General features: G+C 48.7%; 1 protein-coding gene across 2 annotated transcripts in view; it reads right to left on the bottom strand.

Annotated features, from left to right (window-relative positions):
• Positions 1-1,185: 1,185 nt before the first annotated feature.
• RUNDC3A (RUN domain containing 3A) overlaps positions 1,186-19,266 on the bottom strand; it is a 43,172-nt gene continuing 25,091 nt past the window's right edge. The window contains exons 8-11 of one of the 2 annotated variants that reach the window (XM_056547561.1): positions 5,454-5,611; positions 4,371-4,508; positions 2,779-2,882; positions 1,186-1,905 (exon numbers count right to left, since the gene is read on the bottom strand). In XM_056547561.1, the coding sequence (XP_056403536.1) occupies positions 1,763-1,905; positions 2,779-2,882; positions 4,371-4,508; positions 5,454-5,611 (543 nt within the window). In that variant the 3' untranslated portion in view covers positions 1,186-1,762. The remainder of the gene's footprint in view (positions 1,906-2,778; positions 2,883-4,370; positions 4,509-5,453; positions 5,612-19,266) is intronic. The other variant, XM_056547562.1, reaches the window with a different exon arrangement.

Raw genomic sequence — 19,266 nt, forward strand, 5'->3', positions numbered from 1 at the left:
CGGAATGGGCGGCTGGGGTTGTGACGTAACGGCCACGCTTCTCGTGAGGTCACAGCCGCCACGTCCCCTCCCATAGACTTGAATTGAGGGGGTGTGGCCGTGACGTCACAATTCCAGCCACCCGCACCCAGCATTCTAAATGAATGCTGGGTGTTGCAGAGAGATCGCGGGGTCCTAGTGGTGGGACCCCCCACAAGCAGACATCTTATCCCCTACCCTTATCCCCTGTCTGTTATATCAGATGTTGGGGTACTCTGGTGGAAAACTTTTATTTTTTTAAATCAACTGGTGCCAGAAAGTTAAACAGATTTGTAAATTACTTCTAATAAAAAATGTTAATACTTCCAGTACTTATTAGCTGCTGAATACTACAGAGGAAATTATTTTCTATTTGGAACACAGAGCTCTCTGCTGAATCACAGGCACAGTGCTCTCTGCTGACATCTCTGCTATGGGGATTTTCTCCTACTCTGGACAGTTCTTAAAATGGCCAAACATATGCTGCTCTGGACAGTTCCTAAAATGGACAGAGATGTCAGTAGAGAGCACTGTGCTCATGATTGTCAGCAAAGAGCTCTGTGTTCCAAAAAGAAAAGAATTTCCTTGTATTCAGCAGCTAATAAGTACTGGAAGGATTAAAGTTTTTTAATAGAAGTAATTTACAAATCTGTTTAACTTTCTGGCACCAGTTGATTTAAAAAAAAAATAAAATAAAAAAATTACACCAGAATACCCCTTTAAAGGCTAAAACTAACATGTCTCCCAGCATATCCAGGGACAGTTTCTTACATTGTCTACGAATAGAAAAAAGGCCCAACACTAAATGCATCAATTGGTCTGTATCCTTAAAGGGGTACTCCGGCTAGGGGATAAGATGCCTGATCGCGGGAGTCCCGCTGCTGGGGACCCCCGTGATCATGCACACAGCACCCCGTTATTAGTCCTCGGAGCATGTTCGCTCCGGGTCTGATTACTGGCGAAAACGGGGGCAGGAGCATTGTGACATCACGGCCCCGCCCCCTTGTGAAATCACGCTCCGCCCCCTCAATACAAGCCTATGGGAGGGGGCATGACAGCCTTTGGATAGGGGATAAGATGTCTTAGTGCCGGAGTACCCCTTTAACCAAAATCCTGCTTCATAGGTTTGACCCCCTCGCCCCCTACACACTGACCAATTACAAACGCTCACAGTTTATCAGTTTAATGGACAGAGTTGCACAGCATCCTCTGGAAAAGGCAGTTTTCATGACAACCACAGTTTTGTATCAGTGGTAAAATACACAACATACGATGATGATGAAGATGGAATGGAGCCAACTTCTGCCCTAGGGTTCATGAGTTGAAGGTCTCCAGTTGGTCCATGACAGTCATGGGGAAAAATATGGAGTCAATTGTTTGAAAAGGTGGATGAAGTTAAGGAACTCGTTCACTTGTATCATGTTGGACCGAAATGATAAAATAGTTTGATTTATAGAGTCTCCATCAGGGGTCGCGATCGGTCACAAGTAAAGGTGCGAAGAACTGGTCATCCTTGACTTTCTTAGTCTTCTGTTGGGTTTTGGATCAGAAGTTGTGTGCTATTCTATAGATCTCTCATATATGATTAATATTCTTTTGTCAGAAAGTGGCATGATAAAGGTTGGAGGTCCTAGCCGTGCCCGTGCATATACATGGGAACATGTAATGGTATATTCAGTCGGAGTGGGCTTCTTATCTTGCAGCCAGGACTTAACATGGTAGAAATGTCTAGCAAAAAAAAGCTTCAGCTGGGGCTCCCGGCAGGACTTGTCTCACTGCTATTACTGACAAGGCATTCATTGGATTTCAGGCTTGGCAAAGATTTACAGCTGGGAATAGATGCCAAAGATCCACACAGGCCCAACATTGATGGAGTGGGGTCCTTACCTGGAAACAAAAACTTTAGGTTAGCCAAATACAACTTCTAATCAAGCATACACATTATGCAACCCAGTGTTTCTCAATAGGTCGCTTTCCAGCTGAATAGGTATAGTATAGCTATAGGGCAGTGTTTCCCAACCAGGGTGCCCCCAGCTGTTGCAAAACTACAACTCCCAGCATGCCCGGACAGCCAACGGCCCAACGGCTGACCCCCCCGACCTACCATGGCCCCGACATACGATCATTTCAACATACGATGGCCTCTCAGAGGTAGCATCAACATACGATGCTTTTGTATGTCGGGGCCATCGCATAAACGGCTATCAGGCAGTGCAGACTGCTTCAGCTGCCCCCGGATAGCCGTTTACGGTGCCCCGTGTGGTCCGTTGACGATCACTTACCTGTCCTCGGGGCTCCGGCGCGTCCTCTTCAGGATCCCCTGCATCGTCGGCGCTCTCTATCGTCGTCATCACGTCACTGCGCATGCCGTCCCGTCATCCAATAGGAGCGGCGTGCGTAGCGACGTGATGGCGGCGACGGAGAGCGAGGATGCCGGGGAGTATAACCTCCAATACCAGTGGTCTTCAAACTGGGTTGCAAAACTACAACTCCCAGCATGCCCGGACAGCCGTTGGCTGTCTGGGCATGATGGGAATTGTAGTTTTGCAACATCTGGAGGTCCGCAGGTTGTAGACCACTGTCCTATACTTTACATTGCACGGATCCCTCGACATACGATGGTTTCAACAAACGATGGTCCATTTGGAACGGATTACCATCGTATGTTGAGGGGCCACTGTATCTGCCTTAGTCTCTATACTAGACTGTTGCGAAATTCATACTCCATCCTTCTGAAGAGGCTAGAATAACCCTTCTTACCAATAGGACCCCATGGTTCCCCATCCTGTTTTGCTTCCCCCCTTTGGGATTCGGAGCTCAGGCTGAGCTCAGCGGAAAGATGTTCTGTGCTCAGATAGCTGTGTCTGTGGAGAAGAACAACGTACATTACATCAGCGATGGAGACCGTCGTTGCTATGTAGACAGTGAGTCAATGGACTTTCCACAATTGTTTTAGGCTTACCCCTATTCTGTGCTCTGCAGATACCTCCTTATTGTCGGCCATCCGTTTTCCTGAACACAATGTGGTCATCCATACTAAACAATCGCTTTTTTTTGAATATCTATGTGAAGCCTGTGGCACAGTGGAATATGGGGGAGATTTATCACAACCGGTCCAAAGGAAAAGTTGCCCATAGCAACCAATCAGATCGCTACTTTCATTTTTAACAAGGCCTCTGCAAAATGAAAGAAGCGATCTGATTGGTTGCTATGGGCAACTTTTCCTCTGGACAGGTTTTGATAAATCTCCCCCTTCATGCGATGTGAGAAAGGGTTAATTTTCACTCCCTCCTGGCTTTAAAGGGGTTCTCCGGCCCTAAGATGTCTTATCCCCATCTAAAGGATAGGGGATAAGATGTCTGAGCACGAGGGTCGCGCCGCTGGGGACCCCTGCAATCTTGCATTCGGCACCTACCCCTTTGAGCTGCACGCCGCGCTGCCAGCTCACAAACTGCCGGGTGCCGACCATGGGGCCGGAGTATCGTGATGTCACGCCCCGCTATGCAAGTCTATGGGGGGGGGGGGGGGGGGGGGGGGACCACGGCACCCATAGACTTGCATAGCCGGGGGTGGGGCGTGACGTCACACGGGGGCGGAGTCATGAAGTTACGATACTCCGGCCCCGTGGTTGGCACCCTGCAGTTTGAGCTGCACACCACCGAATGCAAGAATGTGGGGGTCCCCAGCAGTCAGACATCTTATCCCCTATCCTTTGGATAGGGGATAAGAGTTCTCAGGGCCGGAGTACCCCTTTAATAATGGATCACTTCTGAAAATGATCAGCATGATACTAACAACAACTAAGGATTAAGACTAGGCATAACTAGGACTCTGGAAAGGGAAGTTTAGGACTGGACCCCCTGCACTGTCAGGTTTGGGTTTTGTCCCTTCTGATGGTAGACATCTGGAAGAGAAGAATGGAGTATGTTTAATTTTTAAAAAAAATTGTTCTCAAGGAGAAAGGCCAATTCAAGAAGGGAGTCAATTTGACACATATGGACGCTCAACTATGCTGAACGTGCGCGTATATAGGGGGGAAATCAGTCGATAAGCGTGTGGCCAGCTTTAGATACATCATACACGTCTGATTGGTAGGAGTACCAGACATGGGGTCACTGGGGCACCCCCTGTGTGAAGCAAAATGGACAATAGCAGTAAGAGGAGAGAATATGAAAACCTAAATGAAGTTTGATTCCACAGAAATACGGTATCATACTATTTTCACAATCACAGACAACAGACATAAAAAAACAAAAAGTGGACAATTCCTTCATAATGAGTCAGTTTGTGATGAGTTAACATTAGGACATAAGAACGATCAGACTAAAGGTGGCTTGTGGTGTGTGTCTTACCTCCTGTACAGCGAGGGCTTAACAGATGTCTCGTTATCATTAAGGGCGCCCAGGGAGGGCCACTGGTTTACCAGAGGGGCCCCAATGCTGGAGTTGAACTGTTTGATGGGGGCATTTTCAGAAGGGAGTAGCCCAGTGCTAGAATTACAGGGAGAGAATGCTCTAGTTATGAAATGCCACAGTGCATGATGGGTATGACTGGCAAAGGTTGCAGTCATCAGAATGTAGGCCCTATAGCATGATGTGACCTACGACGGAGCCCATGTTAATTAGATCTTCCCACCCCCTCCCAGGAACAACCCACATCAGACAATCCTATGGTGGTTAAATCTTTCATTTTTTTAGGTTTATGTGGCTTTTTTTTTTACCTACTGTAAATTCATGCACTTTACGTTTGCATGCTCCTGTTTGGTGAGGGTATGTTCAATGAGAGTTTAGTGATGGGTTTCGATGCATGATCAGAGCATGGTTTCTGGGTAAAAGGGCATGTACTTGTGGAGGACATGTGTATGGAAGGTCCGTGCGTAGGACAGACATGTAGGAGTGTTAAGACAAGATGAATCGGTGCCATTTCAGACGTACATGGCCAACCAGAGGTTGCTATGAATATATCCCATGAACAAATGTCTAATAAACGAGACTTCCAAAAGATAAGTGCTGTGTTAGATGGTGCCTGAGATTTCTGAGGAGCATTTGGAGAAGGCTACAGTCTATACTCAAACAGATTTTCCCTATAGAACGTATGTTTCTCACTAAGGCTAGGTTCATACTGCATTTTGACCCTCAGTCATAGATGTGTGTCGGCATTCTGCCAAGAGAGGGATGCCTATATATACTGTGGGCAGAGAGCATCAGATGCCATTCATATAAATGACCCAATAGGAATCACCTACCGTCTCATTTCAGGCCATATATGCTATTTTAACAGGACTGAATAATGCAGCAGACCACACTTTTCAGTCTGGCTACTCTCCCCCATAGCTGCCGACAGATACCCGTTATAGAGACTCAACGCAGTATGAAACTAGCCTTATACAATGACATATCGACTTGGATGATGTCCATGTGCTTTGTCTCACTCACAGCTGTTCCTGCAGTTCCAGGATAACTCCCTCCAGCTGATGCTTCTCCTGAAGACCCTGTTCCGCCTGTTCGTTGAGTCTTTGAGTCAGCCTCTTATTCTCCGCTTCCAGATTCTTCAGCTGAGACTCTCTCAAACGGACCAGCTCTTCCAGGTAACCCTAAGGAAATATCACAACAGTGAAGACACAATATGGTGGCCTAGGCTGCAAGAGTAGTGTCATGACAGACTGGGTGGACAGGGAGATTGAGCCCTAAGCTGTCCCTAGGACACTTTCCCTGCCTACTTGCCCATCCGCCCTAAACTGTGGATTGACAAGCACTGTGCTGGTCATAATATAATATAGTCGGTCAAAGGCCAGAAACATAAAATGGGAAAACTACCAAACAACCGAATATACCAGACAGAATATAAACAAGCAAACAGGGCAGGATGTAGTGTACTAACACAGTTCAGTAACCAAGATAAACAGCAGACATGAAATAATGAACAAGACAAGGTATATAATCAGTAAACAGCATAAACCAGGATATGCAGGGGATGAACAGAAGAACTGAATGTAAATCACTACAAAAGGTCAGGTAAACATAGAACACTGTTCACACTGGGACACAGAACAGAAACACACTGGACACCCCACTCCAAAAAAAGGAGTAGACAGCAATAATAACTCCAAATAGACTTCTAGCCAGCGGGCATACTACACCGTGTAATCAGGATACTGGCCTAGAAGGAAACAGAAATATAAATACACAGAATACTAGACAGAGAACCGGATGAATCTGAACACTCCACAAAAGCCAAATTCCAAAACATGGAGGAATACAGGTCAGGACTCTAAACAGGAATACAAGCACAAAACTGAGTGTGAACACAGACAGATATCAAAAGGTAAAACAGAACGGACATACATAATCCTAAAAACCGACAAAAGTACTAAAAACCAAACAGTCTAAAATCTATATCCAACAGGAATATTAAACCATGGTAAAACTCAGATATTAACAGACAGTCTAAAACAGACAGAGAAGCACAGATGCCCAAATAACCAGCACAGAGTGCAGGAGCGCTCAGGTGTAAATAGCCACACCCGAGTTGCAATTGGCTCAGAGCATTAGCTATTCCCTAGCCAGGGAGAATAGAAAACTGCTTAGACAAAAACTGTCAAAGTCTGAACCCCAAAACAGAAGAACACAAAATCAGACATCACAAGTAGACTTAAGATCCTACAAATTTCTGGGAAACTCATTGAATACCGCTTCTAATTTTTTAAAACATGCTTGCCCTTTTTAGGTAATTTTTCAGGATAAGCTGTCCTGTGTACATGTGAAATAAGGCTGGGTTCACATTACGGAATCTCCGGATGGAAATATTCCAGCTGGAGATTCCGAGGGTGGCCGCCACACATTGCTGCCACTATAATTCTGTCATGTGCACTGTGCAGCAGAATCCCTTTGTTCAGAAATTCTGATGCAGCAGAATCCCATTTCTGACAGAGTTTCAAAGTGGAGCCCAACCCAACACTAATTCTGGACATTATATAACTTGTACATGCCTTTTTTTATTTTAAACCAGTTTTCTCCCTATCAGTTGTCTCTGAGTTACTGGGTGCAGCCTAGCCTCTACAATGTCTCCACTGCAAACACACAAAGTAAAAAGCCTCTGCCTTGCTCCAGACATTCACATTCTTTCCCCCTCTCCATAGACTTTATGGGCAGCATATAACCTGATCCCTCAAAGTGATGAATGAATAACTTGCTGCCAGACCCCACTGGCAGCAGCATAAAATCCAGCATTTCTCTTTGGATCAGACTCTTTTGCCCCCAGTGGTAGACAAACAATTTATGTTGGGGAGTCCAGCTGACCTTTCTCATGTGTATACCCAGCTTGGGCATCAGAAACTTTAAAAGATTAGATAACCAGGGCGCTAGGAAGAGCATCTAAAGTGTTAAAGTGGTTTTTCAGGACTTTTATATTAAAGGGGTACTCCACTGGAAAACATTTTTTTTTAAATCAACTGGTGCCAGAAAGTTAAACAGATGAGCAAATTACTTCTATTAAAACAATCTTAATCCTTCCAGTACTTATCAGCTGCTGTATGATCCACAGGAAGTTATTTTCTTTTTGAATTTTCTTTCTGTCCGACCACAGTGCTCTCTGCTGACACCTCTGTCCATTTTAGGAACTGTCCAGAGTAGGAGAAAATCCCCATAGAACACCTATTCTTTTCTGGACAGTTCCTGACATGGACAGAGGTGTCAGCAGAGAGCACTTCCTGTGGAACACAGGAGCTGTTGGGTGTGTCTGACTTCCAGAGTTTTCCAGAGAGAGAGAATTGAAGCAGTGTTTCCTACAGCCTTTTCCCCAGGAGGGTGGCAGCTTCCTTGGGAGAGCCTCCTGCTATGGAGCCCCAGACTTCCACCCTTCCAACTAGGCCGGCGGGGGGTGGGAGTGAGAGAGCTACGGCCGATTCCCAGGACGGGGTGAGAAGATCCAGCAGGCTCCGCAGTAATGTGGAGCCCACTCCCCCGTCCGTCGCTGGAAACCGCAAGGCGTCCGGTAAGAAGCTTATGGTTATGTCTTCGGGGACTGTGTCTGATATTATGGAACCCCAGCAATTTCGGTTCCCGCATGCAGGCAAAGCTGGTGGAATATGAGCAGCTGGGGAAAAAGCTGAAAATCATAAGGGAAGACCTGAAGTTTGCCCGCTACCAAACAGATACCGTATTTATCGGCGTATAACACGCACTTTTTAGGCTAAAATTTTTAGCCTAAAGTCTACCTGCGTGTTATACGCCAATAAGCCGCTGCAGTTCAATGATTTAAAGCGGGCGCTTTAAATCAATAAACTGCAGCGGCTTTGCAGGTGCAGAGACCGCCAGCGCTGCCGGCTTCTCTGCCACTGCCTGCCCTGGGGTCTAGAGCCCTGCTGCCGGCCCTTCTCTCCCCATGGCTATCGGCGCCACTGCCCGTTCTCTCCCCCTGACTATCGGTGCCGGCGCCCCATTGCCGGTGCCAATAGCCAGACGGAGAGAAGCGGCGCCCGCAATGGGCCAGCGGCGCCGACAGACAGGGGGAGAGAAGGGGCAGCTGCACCCATTGCCGGCGCCGCTGCCCCGTTGCCTCCCCCCATCCCCGGTTGCATAATTACCTGTTGCCGGGGTCGGGTCCGCGCTGCTTCAGGCCTCCGGTGTGCGTCCCCTGCGTCGTTGCTATGCGCTGCACGGTGCAATGACGTCACTCGTCACCAATAGTCAGGGGGAGAGAACGGGCAGCGGCACCGATAGCCAGCGGGAGAGAAGTGGCGGCAGCAGGGCTCTAGACCCCAGGAAAGGCAGGGGGAGAGAAGCGGGCAGCGACGGCCTCTCTCCCGCTGCCTTTCCTGGGGGTGTATCGGGGTATACGCATGCACACACACGCACCCTCATTTTACCATGGATATTTGGGTAAATACGGTAACTCTGCCAAAGCCATGAGGGCAAGGTTTGCTGCCAGGGTGTGAGCTGAAGGCAGAGGAGCAGGAGGTGGTGAGAGCCCGAATGCTGATTATAGAGGGAGCGGGCATGTTTAAAGAAAAATTAAAGAATGAAGGCTGCTATAAAACCATGCGGACCCCTGTGAAGGAGGAAGAGGATAGTCAGGGGGAGGAAGAGTGCCTGTGTGTCACGGAGGAGAAGATGAAGGAAGGTGGTGAGGGAGATGGCGGCAGTGAGGGTGATGAGAGTGAGGGGGATGTGTGTGATACCCCGTGTACCCCTAAGACCTCTGTCACCCCGAGTGCGGATTACATCAACCCTGCCCAAGTCACCTTACCAGCCACCTCTGAGGAAAGTGACAGTGATGGCGGTGACAGTGGACCGGTCGGTGGGGGGCTCCTGCGGGCCATAGTGATGCAGGAGTCACCCACCAGTCTGGAAAATTTCAGTTTTGGCCAGGACCTGGGCCCTGAGGAGAGTAAGAGGAAGAAAAAGAAGAAGAAGAAAAAGGCTGAGGAGCAGATAAAGTTTGTTTTCTCTCCTATCCAGCAGTCTGGGCCACCTGAAAAGTTGGTTCAGGCTGCTGGGCCCCCCACCCTGCCAGATCCCGCTTCTGCTGTGGAACGGGACCAGCAAGGGGGGTACAATGCTGCATCCAACATGGCCGCTGGTGCTACGGTCATGCGTCCTGCTGGTAGGGAAGAGCAGGACGGGCTAATGGTGGGCAATAGTTATGCGGCAGTGTGCAAGGGGAGCGGTTCCCCATGTATTGTGGGCAATGTTACCAGCCCTGCGGGGCACTTCCCTGAGAGAGGGGGGGGGGGGGGGGGAGGGGGGAAGTGGGAAGTGTCCAGGCACCTGAGGTGTGTGGTGAGATCTTCTGCTTGGGGGGCGGTCCCCTGGGCACTGCTAGTAGTGTCGGTGCTGCGGGGCACTCCCCTGTGAGGAGGGGGGGGGGGGGGGAAAGCATCCAAGTGTCAGAACCTGCTGCTGAGCCTGTGCGGTTGGGCGCAGTGTGTGGCGCGGGCACTGCAGGGATCTCCCCTGTGAGAGAGGGGAGTCCCTTCACATCAATGGCAGGAGGAGGGGTGAAGGTGCGCCCGGAGGGGCAGCCTAAGCTTCGGGAGGTGATGTCGGCTGTAACATCTCGAATGGAGGAGGAGTCAGCGTCGCCGACAATGGCAGCTGCCAGTGATCTGAGAATGTACAAGAAGGCCAAGCTAAAGCATGTCCATGCCAGCCCAGAGGTAGTGGGTGAAGCAGCTGTTGATCCCAAAAATACTGTCAATAAAAGCAATGTTAATATAAGGTGTGTGAAAGATGGGAGTGGTAATGCTGTGGATGAGAGGGGTGAATGTGGCAGTGGTAGTGATGTAAATGGGAGGAGTGGTAGTGGTGCAGATGGGAGGAGTGGTAGTGGTGTAGATGGGAGGAGTGGTAGTGGTGTAGATGGGAGGAGTGGTAGTGGAGTGAATGAGAGGAGTGGTAGTGGAGTGATCGGGAGGAGTGGCAGTGAAGTGAAAAAGAGTGGTGATAGTGGAGTGAATAGGAGGGGTGATAGTGGTGTGAATAAGAGGAGTGGTAGTGGTGCGGTTGGGAGGAGTAGTGGTGTGAATGAGAGTAGTAGTAGTGGTGTGGATGGTAGGAATAAGAGTGGCTTTTGTGGCAGTACAGGTGGCCTAGGCGGGGATGTAGGGACGGTGTCTGGTCCAGCTGCCCCCCCCGGTCGCCAGGAGTTATGCAAGTGTGGCGGCTGGGGGTTCAGTAGGATCTTTACCTCCTGCATCTGGTGATGGTCAGTTGCAACGGCGCCTCCTGGAGGCACAAAAGAGAGGAGAAAGGATGCTCCAGGTAGAGGGAAAGGAGATGGACCTGTCTTTTTGGGTGGAGAGACATGGTCTGGGAGCGTTCCGAGAAAGGAATGGGGAGACAGTATGGTCCCTCCAGACACCCGGGCAGGAGGTAGGTCACAGGAATGTGGCCCGTTTGGTCTGGAAAGGCGAAGATGCGTGCCCCTAAAGGGGCAAGGTGGTGGAGCTTCTTCTCCAGATGGGTTTCAGGGCTGGTGACATCTTTGCCCTGATTCACCCCTTTGGCTCCTCAGATTTTGACGTTAGCTTTGTTAGGCCGGAGGGACTAGATCTCTTTTTGTCTAATTATGAGCTGATGAAAAATGAGCCCGGATGGCGAGATTTCGCTGTAAAAGCGGTATCTCGCCAGAGTATGGTAAAGAAAGTGACAGTTTTGACCCGTAACGAGTCACTTTCTTGTTATGACATTAGGACCTGGCTGGGGAGGTGACTGATGTCCTCCGGAAGAACTTTGACAAGCACAATATATGGTCTGGGGCCTGGACGTTTTTCCGTTTGTCTCAGGCCTTCAGGGAACACGGTCACCCACATCCCTTCGGCCGCCTTCCTGGGACGCAACAGGATTCAGATCTTCTACCAGGGGCAGCCGAAGCTGTGTCACAGGTGTGGTGACCCAAACCACTTTAGTGCCAACTGCACTCAGCAGATATGCGCCCTCTGCTGTAGGGTGGGTCACCTGGTGGCCACCTGTGGGCAGATTCGGTGTAACTTGTGTGGTGACATAGGTCACCCGTTCAGCCGGTGTCCACGCTCGTTCTCTAACACTGTGACCGCCCCGGCTGGGAAGAGCCTAACGGTTGCCCCGGAAGGGGTGGGGACTATTGGAGGAGAGGGGGCACCAAAGCCAGTGAAGGAAAAACATAAGACCCCTCTATGCGGAGGCGAGAGGAGAAGCACAGGTTGGAGAGGGCCCTTGAGAATGCCCAGGTGCCAGGGGTGGCTTGGGGTCCCACTCCAGACACTGGCTCAGAAGGAGGGCAGAATAACTCTGAGGCTTTGGGTGGGGCCAAACTGGATGAGGAGATAGGGAGACTGTGTAGGGAAGAAGGTCAAGATGCTCCTTCCTCCAGTCATGCCTCTGAATCCGAAACTGTGGATGAGGAGGAGAAGGAGGGGCACACCAGACAGTAAATGGTGGCCAGAAAAAGAAGAAGAGGAGGAAGAAGGGTAAGAGTAAGGCGGCGCCGTCCTCCTCTTCAGTTGTAACCTCAGACCATAGAAGGAACAACTCAGTCTCCGACCCTCTGATCGTCCTTTCAAATAGATATGAGACCCTTGGGGATACTATCTCCCCTCCTCTTCTCGAGGGTCAGGAGGCAGTGCGGCCTCCAGGAGGTGCCGAGCCTCCTTTGGGGCAGTTTCCTCAGGGGCGGAGGTAACACCAGATGCCGGAGGGAAAGATCCTGGGATGGATATATCCCCGAGTTTAAAAAGAGGCAAAGGGTCTTTCTCCGATTCAGAGGGGGGTGGAGGGAAGGAGAGGAAGAAAGTTTAAGGGGTGAGGCCATCTAACTCAATCATCCAGGATGGCGGCACTCACCCCACTGACCTTGGCATCCATTAATTGTGCCAGCATAAAGTCTGATTCGGCTAGATTTGCAGCCTTTGATTTTCTCGGCCGTGTTGAAGCTGACATTTTCTTTTTACAAGAGACCAGGTTGTCAGATCTAGCCTCCCTGGTAAAAGCCAGGAGAGAGTGGAGCGCAGGCCCTCCCACTGGTCTCTTGCGGCTGAGCCGTATAGTGGGGTCTCGGTCCTTTTTACCTCTCCTGTTGAATGCAGACGGGTTATTGAGTTAGAAATGGGGAGGCGCCTGATCTTAGATGTCTTCATGAAGGGACAAGAGCTCCGGCTCATTAACATCTACGCCCCGCAAACTAACCGGGCCGTAAAGATCTCTTTATGAGGATTAAACCCTTTCTTTTTACGAGTCGGCAAGTGATCTTTGGAGGGAACTTCAAAACTGTCACGAGATCCCAAGATAGGAGAGGCTCCAATGGTTCGCTGACTTGCGATAGTGTGGCACTGATTAGCATAGCTAGAGAAGCTCGCCTAGAGGACGCCCACATCCGGAGCCCCTCAGGCCACGCGGGTTTCACCTATCATCAAGGTAGTCGCAGGTCTAGGATAGATTGGTTTTATTTAAAGGAGGAAGCAGTCTCTTCCGCAGTGTCCGTGGTTGAGGTGGAGTTCTCCGATCACTGTATGATTTTGTTTTCCCTGAATGTTTCAGAGACCCCCCCCCGGATGGGAAAAGGTTATTGGAAGCTGAATTCGTCCCTCCTGGAGGAAGCGGAGATAAGACAGTCCTTTGAGGATTTTCTTCAGAGTCAGGTACCGTTACTGGGCTTATGTAGTAGTAAGTCAGAGTGGTGGGAGATATTCAACAAGTGGGTTGCGGGGGTCTTCCGCCAGCTCTCGAGCCTCAGGTCCCTGAACAGGTATCGCTTGTATCAGGGTCTGAGGAGGAAAATCTAGCTTCTCGTCTTGACTGGAGATAGCCGGGAGGATATTTCCAGAGTGAAATCCTTGCTGATGGGGTGTCAGTACGATAGGCACGCATCTTTGGTTTTTGAGAGGGATTTCGGGAAGTACCGCTCGCCCGACCCTTACAGAAACTGTAAGAGGTCAGTGAGTAGTAAAGTCATTTCAGGACTGATTGATAGTACAGGATCTCTGAATCGGTCCAGATCAGGGATCCTGGAGGTCGTCAGATCCTTCTACTCTCACCTCTTGGGGAGGAAGGATCTAGATCGAGACAAGAGGTCGGCTTTTTTGGCTGAAACTATTCCTGAGCCAGGGGTAGACCCCTCTCTTGATATTTTGGCAGAAGAAATCAGGGAAGAGGAAGTGAGACTGGCGATCGAGGGGCTTGCCCCTAAGAAGTCGCCAGGTCCAGATGGCTTAACATCCAAGTGGTACAGGACCTTTAAGGAGTTTTTAGCTCCTCTCTTGACTGAGGTATTCAATGAGTGTCTCTCCTCGGGCACTCTGACAGAAGAAATACGGGCTGACCTCATTGAATTTGGCAAAGGGTAAAGATCCCAGCCGTATTGAGAATTGGAGGCCCATAGCTCTTCTCAATACGGACAGGAAGCTTCTGGCCAAGATACTGTTTAATCAGCTGGTGAAGTTTGCACCCCGGCTCCTTTCGGGGGCTCAGCACTGCTCTGTTCCAGGCCGAAGCACCTTAAGTGCTGTCCTCAGTGTCAGGGAGGCAGTGGAGCGGAGTAGTGCGGGTTTCTGGAAGGGGTACTTGCTGTCCCTGGATCAGGCCAAAGCGTTTGATCGGGTGAACCACGAGTACCTCTGGTCCGTTCTCCTGAGATATGGCTTACCGAGTACTTTTGTTAATTGGCTTATGATCTTGTATGCAGGGGCAGAGAGTTTCCCTCTGGTGAACGGGTGGTCTGGCTGCTCGTTTGAGGTGGGGTCCAGAGTCCGTCAGGGTTGTCCTTTGAGCCCGCTTTTATACGTGGCCAGGATGATTATCCCACCAAAAACTGGGATGGTAAGCTCCAGGATGCCGCTCAGAAGGTGGACCAGTGGAAGGGTTGGTCTATGACCCTCAGGGAAAGGGTACACCTGATCATATCGTACCTGATCCCCTTGTTTATCTATCTGGGCAGTGTATGTATCTTGCCAGAGGCTTACTATACTAGGATCTACAGCATGTTTTTCCTACTGTTATGGGGGAACAGGATGAACCTAGTCAAGAGGGAGGTTACGTATCGCACGAGGAGACTATTGCACGAGGAGACTAGGGGGTTTATCTATGGTAAACCCTGTGGTGTTCTTAACCAACACCTTCTTGAAAGCTAACATCTCAAACCTCTGGTCAGGGAGGGCTTCTCCGTGGGTACTCTCCTGCAGGGAATGGTTTCGGCCTTTCTTCCAGGAATGGGAGACAGGAGGGCGAGTGAAGGACCTCCGTACGCCCCATGGATATCTTCCGGCTTATGCTACCCCGACTCTGAAAGCGATACGTCGGTGGGGTCTGGGAGTGTGGGAGATCAGGACCCAGTCAAGGCAGTTCCTTGACAAACGGGTTCTGTTGACCCACTTCCAGAAGCCTCTGGCGCTCAGGGACTGCCCAGGTCGGGATCTGAGGGTGGGGTTGTACCTTTTAAACATGAAAAGGATCCCCCAGAAATTTTGGGACTTGGCCTGGCGCTGCTTTGAGGGGAAGCTATATGTGAGGGACAATTTGAAGTGTAGGAACTCTGATGACCGGGGATGTCCCCGAGAAGAGTGCGGGGACACGCTGGAAAGCATGGACCATTTCCTGCTTCATTGTCTCTTTAATATAGGGGTTTACAACAGGGTGGGTGCTTCCATCGGCTGGAGTCAACTTGCCGGCCTTACCTATCCGGAGTGGGCTTATAGGGCATTCAGGACCCTGGGTGGCCGAGACCGGGGCACTTTATTCTTAGTTAGTTTAGTGGTTAGGTACTACACGTGGAATGCACGGTGTTTAGTGTCCACCCAACAGAAAATCCTCTCCGAGGTGGAGGTCTGTAGGAACATCACCGGTGACCTCGGGAAGATCAGGTCTTTGGAGTATGGCAGTCTTGGTAACAGTAGGGCTTCTCTCCTATGGAGAGGGTTTTCTTTTGATGTGCCCTAGGTACTAGACCTTTTGGGTAGAGTACCTTTATTTTGGTTAGGGACAGTGTTATAGGGATAGAGATAGGATGAGAACAGGGTTAGTTTGAATGGAGGGATAGAATTAGGGAGAATTGTAGGGGGAGTTAGGGAAAGAGTGTAAAATTATTTTGAATGTATCAAGTCTGCCATCCTTCTTCCCGGTGGTGGGCTAATGCATGTGCACGCTAGCTTTTTGTTTTGTTTTTAAGCTGATATGGTATGAAGGGCTTACAGGTGACCAAACTTGGGCCTAAAGTGGGTTGTGGTTCAGTGTGTATAAGTTTGTGTATAAGTTGGTTGGGAGGAGTGGTAGGTGGGGAGGGTGTGCTTGTGGGTGGTGGTGTTCATCTTTGGGGGACCTGACATGGGTCAGTTAAGGACTGGACTTTGTGAACTGTAAGAACGGTATGGACTCTGACCCCATGTACAGGAGGAGTGGTGTGGGTGAGGGTACAGCTTTAGTGTAGGGATTTTCCTAGGGTTTTGTATTGATTTTGTAGGTGTTTTCTGTAGTGCATATATTTTGTTTATATTATATTTTATTTATATAGTATATTTAGTGATTTTCTACCTATATTGTGTTATATCTATATTGTTTCATATTGTTTCATGTTATAGCGTTATGGTAGCCGGACCAGTTGTTGTGTTGATATGTGGTTTATTTTGTTTATTTCAGTTATTTGGTCTGTTTTGTTATGTTTTCTTTGGTATTTTCATTAGTCCCGGATAGAGGATTCAGTTAATTTGGTCGTTTGGAAGTGAATGTATGTGTGATATGATTATTTTGATTATTATTATTTTTATTTATATAAAAAAATATATATAAACAAAAAAAAAATGTAAATATTAAAAAAAAAAATGAAAAAAAAATATATATACACCTTTTTTTTTTCCTGAGGTGTGCTTGCTACGTTTCTGTTTAGTTTTCTTGTTGTGTGTTCCCAAGTATGGACGGTTTTGAGTTATAGTCGGGTAATGATAACTTTTATGTTTATATTTTGAGAAGCCAAGTTGTGTTTTTTTTTTTATGTTCATTTTCGGTAAGCGTGTGAGTGTTTGATTAGATATTTTGGGCATATTTTAATATCTTAGTATTTTAGCATCTTAGTAAATCTGGGCTGGCCGGTTAGGCAGGGTTTTATTTTTGGTTCTAGGAGTATTTCTTATTTATGTTATAGCTGGTTAAAGGGGTACTCCGCCCCTAGACATCTTATCCCCTATCCAAAGCATAGGGGATAAGATGTCAGATCGCCGGGGTCCCGCTGCTGGGGACCCCGGGGATCGCTGCTGCGGGACCCCGCTATCATTATTGCGCAGAGCGAGATCGCTCTGTACGTAATGACGGGCAATACAGGGGGTGGAGCATCGTTGCGTCACGGCTCCGCCCCTCGTGATGTCACAGTCCGCCCCCGTCAATACAAGTCTATGGGAGGGGGCGTGGCGGTCGCCACGCCCCCTGCCATAGACTTGCATTAAGGGAACAGGCCGTGATGTCATGAGGGGCGGAGCCATGACGTCACGCTGCTACGGCCCCTGTATCGCCCGTCATTACGTCAGTAATGATGGCGGGGTGCCGCAGCGGCGATCCCCGGGGTCCCCAGCAGCGGGACCGCAGCGATGTAACATCTTATCTTATAAGATGCCAGGGGCGGAGTACCTCTTTAAGCTTGCTTTGTGTTTTGTATTTGATAAGTTTTATATTTTTCTAATAAAAATAGTGTCAGCAGAGAGCACTGTGGTCAGACAGAAAGGAAACTCAAAAAGCAAAGAAATTCCTGTGGATCATACTGCAGCTGATAAGTACTGGTGTTACGCCTAGCGCTCCGGGTCCCTGCTCCTCCCCGGATCGCTCGCGGCGTTCTCCTCTCTGCAGCGCCCCGGTCAGACCCGCTGACCGGGAGCGCTGCACTGACACTGCCGACAGGGATGCGATTCGCATAGCGGGACGCGCCCGCTCGCGGATCGCATCCCAATCCACTTACCTGTCCCGGTCCCCGGCTGTCACGTCCTGGCGCGCGCGCGCGCCAGCTCTCTAAGATGTAAAGGGCCAGTGCACCACTAATTGGTACCTGGCCCAATCAGTGTAATTAGCTCCCACCTGCTCCACGTCTTTATAACCTCACTTCCCCTTCCCAGCATTGCCGGATCTTGTTGCCCTTGTGCCTAGTGAAAGCGTTTCCTGTGATTGCCATACCAGTGTTTCCAGACCTTCTGCCGTTACCATTGACTACGAACCTTGCCGCCTGCCCCGACCTTCTGCTACGTCTGACCTCGCCTCTGTCTAGTCCTTCTGTCCCACGCCTTCTCAGCAGTCAGCGAGGTTGAGCCGTTACCGGTGGATACGACCTGTTTGCTACCGCCGCAGCAAGACCATCCCGCTTTGCGGCGGGCTCTGGTGAATACCAGTAGCAGCTTAGAACCGGTCCACCGGTACGGTCCACGCCAATCCCTCGCTGACACAGAGGATCCACATCCAGCCTGCCGAATCCTAACAACTGGAAGGATTAAGATTTTTTTTTTTTTTTTATAGAAGTAATTTACAAATCTGTTTAACTTTCTGGCACTAGTTGATTTAAAAATTTTTTTCTTCTAGTGGAGTAACCCTTTAATGGCCTATGAATCAGATTGGCGGGGGTCGAAATCCTAACACCCCAGCCAAGCACATGGAAGCTTTGTAGCCTCCATGCTTTCTACCAGGCACTGCGATGTATATACGGTACTGGCTGTACCTGGTGCTGCAGTTTATCCCATTCACAGGAATGGAATATGTTAGACTGTCATCTGTATTTATTTGGCATTTTAAAAGGAGCGGTGACATGTTGTAGTAATATGGGTGTTATGGCCCCACATCTAGGGATGACTATGGATGAATAGAAAGAACAAGGCATATCCTAACTGTATGAAGTAATCACATTATAATAATGAAAAAGGTAAATGTTTTATAGAGAGTGATGCATATACCAACAGCATCACTGACTACTCTACGCAATAGATGCATAAAGAAAGGGCCAGGAGCCATGTTCTAGGAAAAAGCATCCGTCACCCTTATGTATAGATACATTTCCAGTTATGAGAGGACCAGATGATGAGATCATCTTCCAGACAAGACACCACATCGCGTTTCCTCATTGATCTCAATCCTAACATATTAACTCAAGTCTTTATTGATCACATAATAAGATGGAAAAGTAAAGAGTAACAGATCAGACCGGCAGCTACTGAATAAGAAAAGGTAGAATGAAAAAGTTCATAAAAAATTCAGAAAATCCATAAACATAAATAGCAAAAAAGGTAACATGAGTGTATTCAAGACATTGATCATCTATAATACCAGAGCCACTGACAGGTAAAGGAAACAACATGGATATCTGGTGACAATCACACCTGTCAAGGGATGGCAAATATTAGAAAGCAAGTGACCAGTCAGTTCCCGAGGTTAAAGGGGTACTCCCGTAGAAAACTTTTTTTTTTTTAAATCAACTGGTGCCAGAAAGTTAAACAGATTTGTAAAGCACTTCTATTAAAAAAAAATCTAAATCCTTCCAGTACTTTTTGGGGGCTGTATACTAAAGAGAAATCCAAAAAAGAAATGCATTTCCTCTGATGTCATGACCACAGTGCTCTCTGCTGATCTCTGCTGCCCATTTTAGGAACTGTCCAGAGAAGCATATGTTTGCTATGGGGATTTCTCCTTCTCTGGACAGTTCCTAAAATGGACAGCAGAGGTCAGCAGAGAGCACTGTGGTCGTGACATCAGAGAAAATGCATTTCTTTTTTGGATTTCTCTTTAGCATACAGCCCCTAAAAAGTACTGGAAGGAT

The sequence above is a fragment of the Hyla sarda genome, chromosome 12, assembly GCF_029499605.1.
Source record: "Hyla sarda isolate aHylSar1 chromosome 12, aHylSar1.hap1, whole genome shotgun sequence".
Taxonomy (NCBI): domain Eukaryota; kingdom Metazoa; phylum Chordata; class Amphibia; order Anura; family Hylidae; genus Hyla; species Hyla sarda.